The following is a 13015-nucleotide window of genomic DNA, read 5'->3' on the forward strand; positions in this document are numbered from 1 at the left end:
ATTGCTGCCCTTCTACCATGCGTTTTAATGCATTTCCGCAGCTGCAAAAACGCTGCAGAAACGCATTAAAAACGCATCGTGGGCACACAGCCTAACACTGAAAAAGTATATTTTTACCCACTAGAAAATAAACTTAATTTATGTCTCCAATCAAAGAATTCATTATTGCAGCTGTAAATATAATGATAATTTTAGCTGTTATTACAAAGGACCAAACAATGTTGCTTATAAAGGTAGCTTGTTCGATCGGTTGAATGTGCAGGGCATAGATTATCCTTCAGAAACCGGCTCACTATCTCCCCATTTTGATTTAAATTCGCATTGAAGAAGCTCAATATCTTGGTATAGGTCAGGCCCTGGGCAAAATGATACAGAAAAAAAGCACAGAAATGTCCGCACACACTACTAAATGTATCTTGCAACTGGGAATTTTGATAGGCATATGTCGCACAGTTCCTATTCAAGAATGTCACAAAATCACGGGGAAATAAAATATTATTTGGCTCCAACCCATAGCTATTGAAAAATATGGCCTTTTTATCATTGCAGAGCACTATCAATATCCAGTGTCGGCCAGGGCGCCCCGAGGGATCCATGTTGATGATGAAGGCGGCGGGTCTCTTGATTACTCTCTCTGATGACAGCAAGTCACACGGCAGCACACCTGCAAATATGCGCTGTGTATAGCGGTCAGACTTCAACAGGGCTGTGAGTTCTAGAGTATCCATCATCAGTTAAAATCTTACAATATCTCTCGCCGATGGTTTATTTCCAAGATGGCAGTACTGGTCGAATACACGATCATGCTAACCGTGTGGGGTGTTGGTATGGCAAAACGTACTTCACCTGATCAAGAAATGACCTCCCGGTTTTTGATCAGGTGATAAATCAAACGCAAACAAGGTGAACCCATCCATAAATTCTTCACGGTCTATTGACAGGCCGCTATCAGACTTGTACTTGCCAGATATGTGTGCAAGGGCCATATACTCCCGGATTGCTAAATCGACATTAAAATTAGGCTGAAAGGGCCTTGCAGGGATCTGTTGCCCTTCCAGGTACAACGCTGCATGGTTCATATTATAATGATGGAACGGCAACGGGTTTTTATTAAGTGTGCCGCTAAATGCTTCATTATCGACAAAACCTAATATAACGGTTTTAGGCAGCTGACCGAGGAAGATATTTTCATGGTTGCTTACGCGCATACCAGCTGGAATACTATAAACTTTTAAACAAGCACGATCAAGTGCATATTTGGCTGTTGCCGCTAGTAGTGCTTGGCTGTGGCCTATACGAACAGCCGGTGAGACTTGCACCCTCTTTACGTAGAGAGCGGCCTGTAAGATTTGCACCTTGAACGGTTCGGCCTCTGCAGACATGAGACAGAAAGCATCCTTACTTCTTGATAACTTGACCTTAAGGTCAAGTCCATTCAATATAAGCTTCGGCTGATTAAATATATCTCCAAAAATAGGCCCCAATAGATCGACCGGTTTAGAGTGGGCCGTTGCCCTGGCTCTTTTGATAAAACTGGCATTTGAGCCGTCCAAGCTCCGATCATTATGGTGGCCGGCAGTGTCTTTATAGAACAATCCGACAGTAAATTGCGTTGCCAGTGTAGATGAGCTATAGTTTAAAATGGTCTCGATGTATGCTCTATAGCCGTAGAGATTATCTGATTGCGAGATAAGGCGACCCCCGAGAGTGATATCGACCTGATTAAAAAGCGTTGCTATAGGGTAGTTTATAAGCGCCACCCGAGCATCCTCGGGAATCGCCGTATTATCGGTCTTGACGATGCGACAGTTTATATAAAGGAGGGTGTTATTGAGATCAAAATAAAATTCACTGCTCCCCGATATGTAGAATTCCAGAGGTGCATTGTCTGACAGGGCCACAATAGGCTGAACCTCTACAAAGAGAGATTTCTCAATACTTGTTTGTGTCGGTGGGATGTCAAAAATATCCAATTCAGATTTTGCGCACTCTACAGATCCGTCGTGTACGAAGGCCATGATTAGAAGATGTCTTCCACAGAGCGCCTTACTCTTTTCTGACGGGGTCGTCTCTTGGAAACGCTTTTATTCGTGACCATTGGGATCTGTGAATTGCGTCTTTTTCTTTTCTTTTGCTTTTTAGCTACATAAACTAGTCCAGAGCCATCCTGCGGTGGGTTATTTATTCTATTCATAACGGCTGTTGAGACGGTGGTGACAGCGTCTTTAGCAATGTTTTTGACCACCGTCTTCACATGTGGCTTGACTAATTCTAGGCCTTTTCTGAAAAATGGTACAGCCCGGCGAAAAAGTCCGCGAAAGATACCGGTGAGACCGGCCCCATACATGAAAGGGGCCCGCTGGAAACCCTCTAAACCATGACCCGATTGCGCAATATAGTAGCGGGCATAAATGGTGGGGTCGCCGTACACTCGATGAGACACCATTTTTATTGTGTCAACGCTGTCGTGGTCTAAAATGCAATCCCACAATACTTTTCCCATACTTGAATTTAACAGGTGTTCCCTGGTCTGATAAAATAGAGATTGTTATGGAGTCAAAATGTTGCTTGTGACGTGCCCCCTGGGCCGTGGGGATACCCGGAGCCGGGCCTTGTAGATGCTGGGGGTTGTAGTCACCGTGGCGGCGACCCGGTCCGTGACCCAGGGTGGTCAAACCTGGGTAGTCTATGTGTCTCCGTTATATAGTCCGACTACGCCACCTGTGGATTGCGGTTATTGGTAACCGCCGCTGCGGGGCAGTCCGCTGAAGCTGGTGGTATGTGCAGCTAGGTGATGTGACTCCCCACAGGCGGAGTGTAGCTTCAGGGCAGCGTGAGTGGATGATGGTGGTGATAGTGCAGGGAATAATTAGTAATGACAACGCGGAGTCTTTGCAATGCAGTCTCAGGGTCTTTACTCACTGTTCTTTCACTCCAAGTTATTACTGCAGGTTTATAACTTCCCACGTCGTCCTGTGTTTACCGAGTGAGGGGCTCAGTCGACTCCCAGGTAGCTCCGGAGCACTTAGCAGGACCCCCTTCTGTGTGTCCTCTCTGGCCTCTCTCCTTGTACCTCACACCTAGCGGCACCTCTGTCCAGTGTCCTCGGGCCTTGGCGGGCGACGTGTGTTCCATCCCCTGGCCCTATGTGGCCACTTTCCTGGTGGCTGATGTGGGCGGCCTGCTGTACTTGAAGTGCTGCAGCCTCCGGTTCCTAGTTGAGCATTTGCTGTTTCTCTACTAGTTGAGGGACCCGGTTCCCTGTTCTGGCCTGACCCCTCTACCTCCTGGTAGCAGCGGGCGTACGGGTGGCCTTCTGCACGGCCCGTACCCCTAGGGTCCCTTCTCTCCTTGCTCCTGGAGCCGTCCTGCTCCCTCTCCTCTCTTCTCTCCTTTCAAGCTCAGGCCTCAGTGGCTAGGCCAGCCTCTGGAGCAGAGCCCCTGCAGAGGCTCTCCTCCTCTGACTGAACACTGATCTAAGTTGGCTACTCTCTTTTATATGCTCCTTCTCAGTGCGCCCAGGATCTACATTCTCCACCCATCCACTACTTAGTTTCCCCTCTCTAAGTGGTTCCTCCCCACTCCAGCCAGGGATCAGGGACACTTGTGCTCTCCCATAGGAGCATTCTCGCCCTGTCCCCCCGGAAATGTGGTGTAGTGGATGTAGTGTTAGGGTCCTGAGCCATACTCCTTCCTTACCTGAGAGTGAGATACCACACCTCTGGATGAGATGCAATACCTCTATGGCGACCGAACCCTCAGGGGCACCACACTTGCATAAGGACACCTAATCGGGTCTTGCATACTGTAGGTTCATAATTTCACCGCTCTTACCGGCTACCTGTACCGTGCGCAGCAGCTGGACATAGCTGTCTCCCACAAGTTGGTGCTGTATGATATCTGAGTAAACAAATAGTGTATAAAACCCGGCTTTTATATCCGCATAAGTGTTCTTCCTCTCTTGCAAGCTGTTATCCACAAAACCCTCGCTATAGGGTTGGAGCCCTAAAATATCAGCCAATTTTTGCCCTGGTGCAAATTGGATCGTCTGGGAGTCCGATATGGTAACTCCTCTTTTTATCTCGCCATAGCGGAGTTTAAAACCCTCGCAAGATAGCTTGAGGTTATCGATCCGTGCGTTAATCGCCCTTACCAGGTCAATGTGGCACCCCAGGGGTCTGGTCTCCACAGTAATAGCAATGTTATGTCTGAGAGCAGGTGGGAGGTCTCTTGGTCAGGAATCCTATGCATGCCACACCTCCTGCCCAGTCCTGGGAGGGGAAGAACTTCCCCTATATAAAACTGGGGCTGAGGCAGGGTTAGTGAGAAGAGAAGAGTTGAGAAGAAGAGAAGCAGCATAGGAAAGAAAGATCAGGAGCTCTGTGGGAGCAGGCTAAAAGGAATCAGGGGCTGGCAGCTGAAGAGCTCGCCCTGATTGAAGAGTTACTACCGGACCCGGAGTCCGAGGCTGTGGGGATTAACCCAGACCCAGCAGCAGAAACCGCCCGGCAGGGGATTTCAGGTCCTCTGGCCAAGAAACCCGAAGGCACGGTCACACGCGTGGGACCAGCACCGCCGTCATGGAGCGGAAGCCACTAGAAGGCCCCGAGTCACCGGCCATACGGGTGAGCACCACACGGTACACTCAGGGACGTGGGCTACTTTTACCCGCCTCTAGCAAGGTAGCCAGAAGAGTACGATTAGTTGGGGAGGCCTACAACTCCGCCTGGCCAAGGGGGATCCCATCTGCTCAAGGACTGACCAGGCCCCGACCGCTAGCCAGTACTCCGGGAGGGTCTATCTTTGTCACCAGTAAAGACCCTGAACTACACCGCATCGTCTCTGAGTGGTTCCTGCTACCCCCATCATCCACGTCGGCTGCCCTGAGGCCATACCCCTCCCGTTGGGGGTTATACCATCTACGCTGCACTATCCTACCACCGGCCTCAGCGGTCTGCCCTGCAGCGGCAGCTCCATAGCTGCATTCAACGGGTGGCGTAGTCGTCCTACATCTACTGCTAATATACCGCCACTTAGTCTGACTCCCTGGGCACGGACCGGGTCTCCGCCACGAGACTACTACCCCCAACAGGCCCGGCTCCGGGTAGTCCCCGCGTGCGCAACGCTACACCAAGTAGGCCCAGGGGTGCGTCAGGGGATAGTTGAATAAAAACCAGACTTTACCCGCTATACACAGCGCATATTTGCAGGTGTGCTGCCGTGTGACTTGCTGCCGTCAGAGAGAGTAATCAAGAGACCCGCCGCCTTCATCATCAACACGGATCCCTCGGGGCGCCCTGGCCGACACTGGATATTGATAGTGCTCTGCAATGATAAAAAGGCCATATTTTTCAATAGCTATGGGTTGGAGCCAAATAATATTTTATTTCCCCGTGATTTTGTGACATTCTTGAATAGGAACTGTGCGACATATGCCTATCAAAATTCCCAGTTGCAAGATACATTTAGTAGTGTGTGCGGACATTTCTGTGCTTTTTTTCTGTATCATTTTGCCCAGGGCCTGACCTATACCAAGATATTGAGCTTCTTCAATGCGAATTTAAATCAAAATGGGGAGATAGTGAGCCGGTTTCTGAAGGATAATCTATGCCCTGCACATTCAACCTATAGAACAAACTACCTTTATAAGCAACATTGTTTGGTCCTTTGTAATAACAGCTAAAATTATCATTATATTTACAGCTGCAATAATGAATTCTTTGATTGGAGACATAAATTAAGTTTATTTCCTAGTGGGTAAAAATATACTTTTTCAGTGTTACTCTTAGTATGGCGGCATTTAGCTGACAATGTGATGTATAATTGCTAGTGTTGAGCGAGCACTAAAATGCTCGGGTGCTCGAAGCTCGGGCCGAGCTCGCCGTGATACTCGGGTGCTCGACCCGAGCAACGAGCCCAATGTTAGTCTATGGGAGACTCGAGCATTTTTGCGGTGGCACCCCCGACAGTCTTTTAAAAGCCTAACAAGTGCCCAAAACGATAGTGACAGTGCTCAAATGACATGGGGACAGCATGGGGATCGCCCCAGGAAGCATTTCTGACCCCCAGGTCACTACTGTCAACAACGTGGTCAGAGGTATTAAGCCACTTTTACAGGCTCACAATAAAACGTTCAAAAACGAAAGTGAAACTTTTTTCCTGTGAAATATGTTAAGGAACATCCTTTCCAGGGTAAAGACTTGTGTATAAGTTAAAATAAATGACCAAAAACAAAAATACTCCTCCACACCTTCGGCTATGTTCACAAGTAGCATTTTTTATGCGTTTTTGCACTTTTGTATTGCTTTCAACTATGACAAATGCATTCACCGTGAAATGTCATTTTAACATTTTACAACCTTATCTGGCCATGTGCTGTGTGACACATGCATAAAGTGCTGAAAAGACAAGGGAACAGCATGGGGAAGACCCCTGGAAGCATCTCTGACTCCCAGGTCACTGTCTAAAAGTGTGCCCATCATAAGTGATCCTTACCGCATCAGAAGATGCAGACTTGCAACTATCCCCATGCAAGTTCTAGTCCCAGGGCAGTGTTCAATTGTACCTCCCCCGTTCCTTGAAATACAAGCTCAAGTATCCAGCCTGCCACCCACCCACCCCCAGGCTGCAATACCATACTGATTGCTTGCTTGAACTTGAAATTGGGCCTTTTAGGCATGTGAAGGCGGAATCTGGCCACCACGTCATGGCTGTGTTGGCGGCCTGGAATCCATACTCAGTCCCCAGCCGCCCGGCGGCCGGGTGTCCATACTCGGTCCCCAGCCGCCCCGCGGCTGGGTGTCCACACACGGTCCCCAGCCGCCTGGGGGCAGCCGGGTGTCCATAAACGGTCACCAGCCGCCTCTATTTCTCCTTGGAACATCCCCCCACACACTTTTCTTGCCCGGCCTGCTTTAGGCAGCATTGGACGAGCCCACCAGAGAACCAGACTCCTCCGGTGGGCCCTGACTTCTCCATCGGTGGAGTTGAGAGTGCCAAGGTGAGGAGCATGATGATGATGACAGAAGTTAGCATCTGCTATGTTTTCTTTTAATGCAAGTGTAAGTGTGCAGCCTGCCACCCACCCACCCCCAGACTGCAATTCCATACTGCTAGCTTGCACTTGAAATGGGGCCTTTTAGTTTGGAGGAGGCCGAAGCTGGCCACTACCTCATGGCTGCTTCGACAGCGAGGTATCCATACTCAGTCCCCAGCCACCCATATTTGTCCTGGTGTGCCTTATACATAAGATTAACCGCGTATACCAAAACATTACCTGTGCCCTCCCCAGTGCATTTAGTGGGAAGGAGAGCCTATTCCGCTGTAGTGTGTGCATGCCAAACCCCTGTTCATGGTACATGCGAAGATGCCTCCCACCTTGCACCTGTCGTTGCAGACTTGCAACTATCCCCATTCAAGTCCTTGTCCCAGGGCAGTGTTCAATTGTACCTCTCCCATTCCTTGCAATGCAAGCGCAAGTATGCAGCCTGCCACCCACCCACCCCCAGGCTGCAATACCATACTGCTTGCTTGCTTGCACTTTAAATTGGGCCTCTTAGGCATGTGGAGGCGGAATCTGGCCACCACGCCATGGCTGTGTCGGCGGCCTGGTATCCATACTCAGTCCCCAGCCGCCTGGTGGCCGGGTGTCCCCGCTTGCTCCCCAGCCTCCAGGGGGTGGCCGGGTGTCCATACTCGGTCCCCAGCCACCCCTATTTGTCCCGGTAACCTTTCCCACACTTTTCTTAGCCTGGCCTGCTTTAGGGCAGCATTGGCCGAGCCCACCGGACTATCAGACTACTCCGGTGGGCCCTGGCTTCTCCATCAGGGAAGTTGAGAGTGCCAAGGTGAGGAGCATGATGAGGATGATAGAAGTTAGCATCTGCTTTGTTTTGTTGTAATGCAAGCGCATGTATGTAGTAGCGGCTAGGCCTGAGGTGGTCAGCGTTTTGGCACATATCCTACCTCCTCCGAGGATTGCTGGATGTTTTCCTGCTACTATCCAAGTTCTATGACTCCCGTTAAAACAAAGCTTCAGGTGATAAATGATGGCTGAGGTAGTGGCAAAGGAGAAAGAGCAGGAGGAACAGGGACCATTCACATCAATATCAGGCCAGTCAACCACATATGTCTTGTAGGATATGTTTCTGTAACAAAAGGAGCGGTTCGGCTACACAGTTATAGGGCGTACAGTGAGTGCAATGCCTACCAAAAATTTCGAGCCACTCCAATGCCCCTTGGAAATGACATGGAGGTCAGAGGGCGTTAACTAAACCTTTTTTTCCATTTATAGCAACTGGGTCTCCCGTGCACTGTTGGCCTAAGCAGTGAATGGAAGGCTTTCCAAAAATTATGAGGAACTGCAATGCCCCTTACAAGAGCCATGTGTGGCACCCCAGGGGTCTGGTCACCACAGTAATAGAGATATTACGTCGGAGAGCAAGTGGGAGGTTTCCTGGTCAGGATCCCTTAAACATGCAACATCCTCCTGCCCCAATCCTGGGAGGGGAGAATTCTGCCCTTATAAACTGGATCTGGGGCGGGGTTGAGTGAGTCAGAGAACAGTCAGAGTCAGAGTGAGAGCAAGGGAAAGTAACAGCAAGGAGCTCTGTAGGAGCTAGGAGCTAAAGACCAGGGGCTGGAAGCTGAGCAGAGCTCGCCCTGGCAGAAGACAATAGGAACCGGACACAGGAGTCCGAAGCTGTGAGGACTTATATATCCAGCAGCAGAAACCAGCCGGCAGGGGATTTCAGGTCCTCTGGCCATAGAAGCCCGGAGGCTCAGTCACAAGCAAGGGACCAGCACCGCCGTCGTGGAGCGGAGGCTAACAGAAGGCCCCAAGTCACCAGCCATACGGGTGAGCACTACACGGTACACTCAGAGACGTGGGCTACTTCTACCCACTTACAGCAAGGTAGCCAGGAAGAGTGCAGACAGACGGGGAGGCCTACAACTCCACCTGGCCAGGGGAACTCCTGCTTGCTCACAGACTGACCCGGCCTCTTATGCTAGCCAGTACTCCCGGGAGGGTCTACCTTATAATAATCAGTAAAGACCCTGAACTGCACTGCAAAGACTCTGAGTCATTCCTGCTGCGCTCGTGCACCATCACCCCCATCATCCACACTCACTGCCCTGAGGCTATACTCCTCCCGAGGGGAGTTATCCCATTCTATGCTGCGCACACAACACCAGCCTCAGCGGTCTGCCTCGCAGCGGTGGTACTCCCTGACCGCAATCCACGGGTGGCGCAGTCGGACAATTAACCTCAAAACCTAAGAAAGACTGCCACTGGTTTGACCAGCCTGAGCCACGGGAGCGGGTCACCGCCACGGAGACTACAGACCCCAGAGACCCGGCACCGGGTATCCCACACACGTGTACACACGGCCCAGGGGGCGCGTCACATGCTGTACAGAATACTACAAACATAAGTCCCATTATTGGGGAGTGGGTGTCCCATGGTATTTGCTTATGCTTTCCAAGCAAAAGCTGCCAAAAATTAGGACGGAGCAACTTGCAATGCCCCTTACAAGAGCCATACAGTACAGCATATTACAAACATAAGTCCCATTATTGGGGAGTGGGTGTCCCATAGTATTTGCTTATGCTTTCCCAGCAAAAGCTGCCAAAAATTAGGACGGAGCAACTTGCAATGCCCCTTACAAGAGCCATGCAGTACAGCATATTACAAACATAAGTCCCATTATTGGGGAGTGGGTGTCCCATAGTATTTGCTTATGCTTTCTCAGCAAAAGCTGCCAAAAATTAGGACGGAGCAACTTGCAATGCCCCTTACAAGAGCCATGCAGTACAGCATATTACAAACATAAGTCCCATTATTGGGGAGTGGGTGTCCCACAGTATTTGCTTATGCTTTCCCAGCAAAAGCTGCCAAAAATTAGGACGGAGCAACTTGCAATGCCCCTTACAAGAGCCATGCAGTACAGCATATTACAAACATAAGTCCCATTATTGGGGAGTGGGTGTCCCATAGTATTTGCTTATGCTTCCCCAGCAAAAGCTGCCAAAAATTAGGACGGAGCAACTTGCAATGCCCCTTACAAGAGCCATGCAGTACAGCATATTACAAACATAAGTCCCATTATTGGGGAGTGGGTGTCCCATATTATTTGCTTATGCCTTGCAAGCAAAAGCTGCCAAAAATAAGGACGGAGGAACTTGCAATGCTGGCACCCTGGTGGTATAGTGGTGGTGGAGGCTGAGGATAAGGAGAAGAAGATTAAACAGCCGAAAAGAGGAAGCGTATACCCATGTGTGGGTGTGAAGCGGTGCATGTGAATACACCTCCCGAAATAACACAGTGGATTTGACTTTATGTTACTCTGCTGTCATTTGGTGGTGATGAGAAGTCTGGCCCAATCCAGCCCTTGTTCATTTTGATAAGGGTCAGCTTGTCAGCATTGTCAGTTGACAGGCGAGTGCGCTTATCAGTTATAATTCCCCCAGCGGCACTAAAAACACGCTCCGATAACACGCTAGCGGCAGGGCAGGCCAGGACCTCCAAGGCGTACAGAGCGAGTTCATTCCAAGTGTCCAGCTTGGATACCCAATAATTAAAAGGCACAGAGGAATCACGGAGGACGCTGGTACGATCGGCAAGGTACTCCCTCACCATCTTTTGAAACTTTCCACTCCTTGTGAGAGTACCCCGCGCCTCAGGGCCTGTAAGCTGGGCGGGTGTCAGAAAACTGTCCCAGAACGTTGACAGTGTTCCCCTGCCTCTGCTGGATTGGAGTTGCATCTCTCTCGCCTGTACGCCTTGGTTGGGCAACGAACTGTGACCTCTGCCGCTAGCGTGTTCAGATAGGAATTTTTTTAAGAGTTCTGCAGCAAGGGCCTTCTGGTATTGCCCCATTTTTGTAGACCTCTCCACCTCAGGAATAAGAGAGTGAAAGTTCTCCTTGTAGCGGGGGTCTACAAGTGTCACCAACCAGTAATGACTGTCACCCAACATTTTGACAACGCGAGGGTCACGGTTAAGGCAGCGTAACATAAAGTCAGCCATGCGTGCCGGACTGGTAACGGGCAAGATTTCCGTGTCCTCACCAAGATGACGACTGACCATGCTCTCCTCCTCCTCCTCCTCTTCCTCCTCCCCCCTGTCCTCAGGCCACCCACGCTGAACCGACGGTATGACACTTGTACAGGTACTACCGTCTACAACGCATGATAGCAGCTCCTGTTCTTCCTCCTCCTCCTCCTCCTCTCCCTCATTGTTCCCCAATGCACGTTGGGATGAGATGAGGCTGGGCTGTGTGTAATCGCCCGCTACGGCTTCTTGATCCATCTCATCATACTCTGGCTGCAATGCCTCCTCTTTAATTCTCTGACACTAATGATGGCGTCATCGCCACTCACCATCTTGGTGGCCTCCTCAAAGTTTGTCAGGATGGTACATATGTCAGACATCCAGGTACCGTCCCAATTTAGGGTCACCTTGACGCTGGTGGGACGCCTTGTATACTTTTTTTGATCAAAAATAGTTCACTAAGTACCCTATATTTATTATGCAACTTTGCTTTACATTTATATATAATGATGGTAGGGTATGAGATATATTTTTGTCTTTTGTCTTTTGTAGGTTTTGTTTCTTTTTTGCTAGTGTGAACATGCTCCTATTTCTTGCATGTCTACCATCTTAGACCTCAGTTCACATTGCCTGGTTTTTTATCTTGTTTGCATTCTGTGCAATTTAAGGGTGTGGCATCCCCTTTGTTGAGCTGACTGGTATATATGTAGCTTACCACGGGCCTGGGTGGTCTGGAGTTGGGACCCGGTCCTATTTGTCTACCCTTTTATATGCATTGCTTCAACTTTGATATACAGTAAGGTTTTTAATATAGGCAGTATAGGTACCGTCCCAATTTAGGGTCACCTTGCCGCTGGTGGGACGGCTTGTATACTTTTTTTGATCAAAAATAGTTCACTAAGTACCCTATATTTATTATGCAACTTTGCTTTACATTTATATATAATGATGGTAGGGTATGAGATATATTTTTGTCTTTTGTCTTTTGTAGGTTTTGTTTCTTTTTTGCTAGTGTGAACATGCTCCTATTTCTTGCATGTCTACCATCTTAGACCTCAGTTCACATTGCCTGGTTTTTTATCTTGTTTGCATTCTGTGCAATTTAAGGGTGTGGCATCCCCTTTGTTGAGCTGACTGGTATATATGTAGCTTACCACGGGCCTGGGTGGTCTGGAGTTGGGACCCGGTCCTATTTGTCTACCCTTTTATATGCATTGCTTCAACTTTGATATACAGTAAGGTTTTTAATATAGGCAGTATAGGTACCGTCCCAATTTAGGGTCACCTTGCCGCTGGTGGGACGGCTTGTATACTTTTTTTGATCAAAAATAGTTCACTAAGTACCCTATATTTATTATGCAACTTTGCTTTACATTTATATATAATGATGGTAGGGTATGAGATATATTTTTGTCTTTTGTCTTTTGTAGGTTTTGTTTCTTTTTTGCTAGTGTGAACATGCTCCTATTTCTTGCATGTCTACCATCTTAGACCTCAGTTCACATTGCCTGGTTCAGGATGGTACATATGTCAGACATCCAGGTCCACTCCTGAGGTCTTATGTGTGGATTCTGACCTGAATATCGACGGCCTTGTTGCAGCTGGTACTCCACAACTGCTCTCTTCTGCTCACAAATCCTTTGCAACATATGGAGGGTAGAGTTCCAACGTGTGGGGACATCACACACCAGTCGGTGTGCCGGAAGCTGCAAACGCTGCTGCAACACAGCAAGGGCGGCGGAAGCTGTAGCCGACTTGGGAAAATGAGCTGACAGGCGGTGTACTTTCACGAGCTGATCTGTCAACTCGGGGTACGATTTAAGAAACCGCTGAACCACGAGGTTAAGCACATGAGCCAGGCAAGGTACGTGTGTGATCTCACCTCGCCTCAGAGCCGCCACCAGGTTACGGCCATTGTCACACACGACCATGCTGGGATGTAGGTTCAGCGGTCTCAGCCAC

At 49.2% G+C, this 13015-nt stretch overlaps 1 protein-coding gene across 1 annotated transcript; it reads right to left on the reverse strand.

Moving 5' to 3' along the window:
- Positions 1 to 842: 842 nt before the first annotated feature.
- LOC141173621 (uncharacterized protein F54H12.2-like) lies at positions 843 to 2018 on the reverse strand. The gene has a single exon (XM_073657922.1). It carries the CDS (start codon positions 2016 to 2018, stop codon positions 843 to 845), a length of 1176 nt encoding a protein of 391 aa, XP_073514023.1.
- Positions 2019 to 13015: the final 10997 nt, after the last annotated feature.

The sequence above is a fragment of the Phyllobates terribilis genome, unplaced genomic scaffold (genome assembly GCF_046119375.1).
Source record: "Phyllobates terribilis strain yellow unplaced genomic scaffold, ASM4611937v1 Scaffold_13__5_contigs__length_258822181, whole genome shotgun sequence".
Classification (NCBI taxonomy): domain Eukaryota; kingdom Metazoa; phylum Chordata; class Amphibia; order Anura; family Dendrobatidae; genus Phyllobates; species Phyllobates terribilis.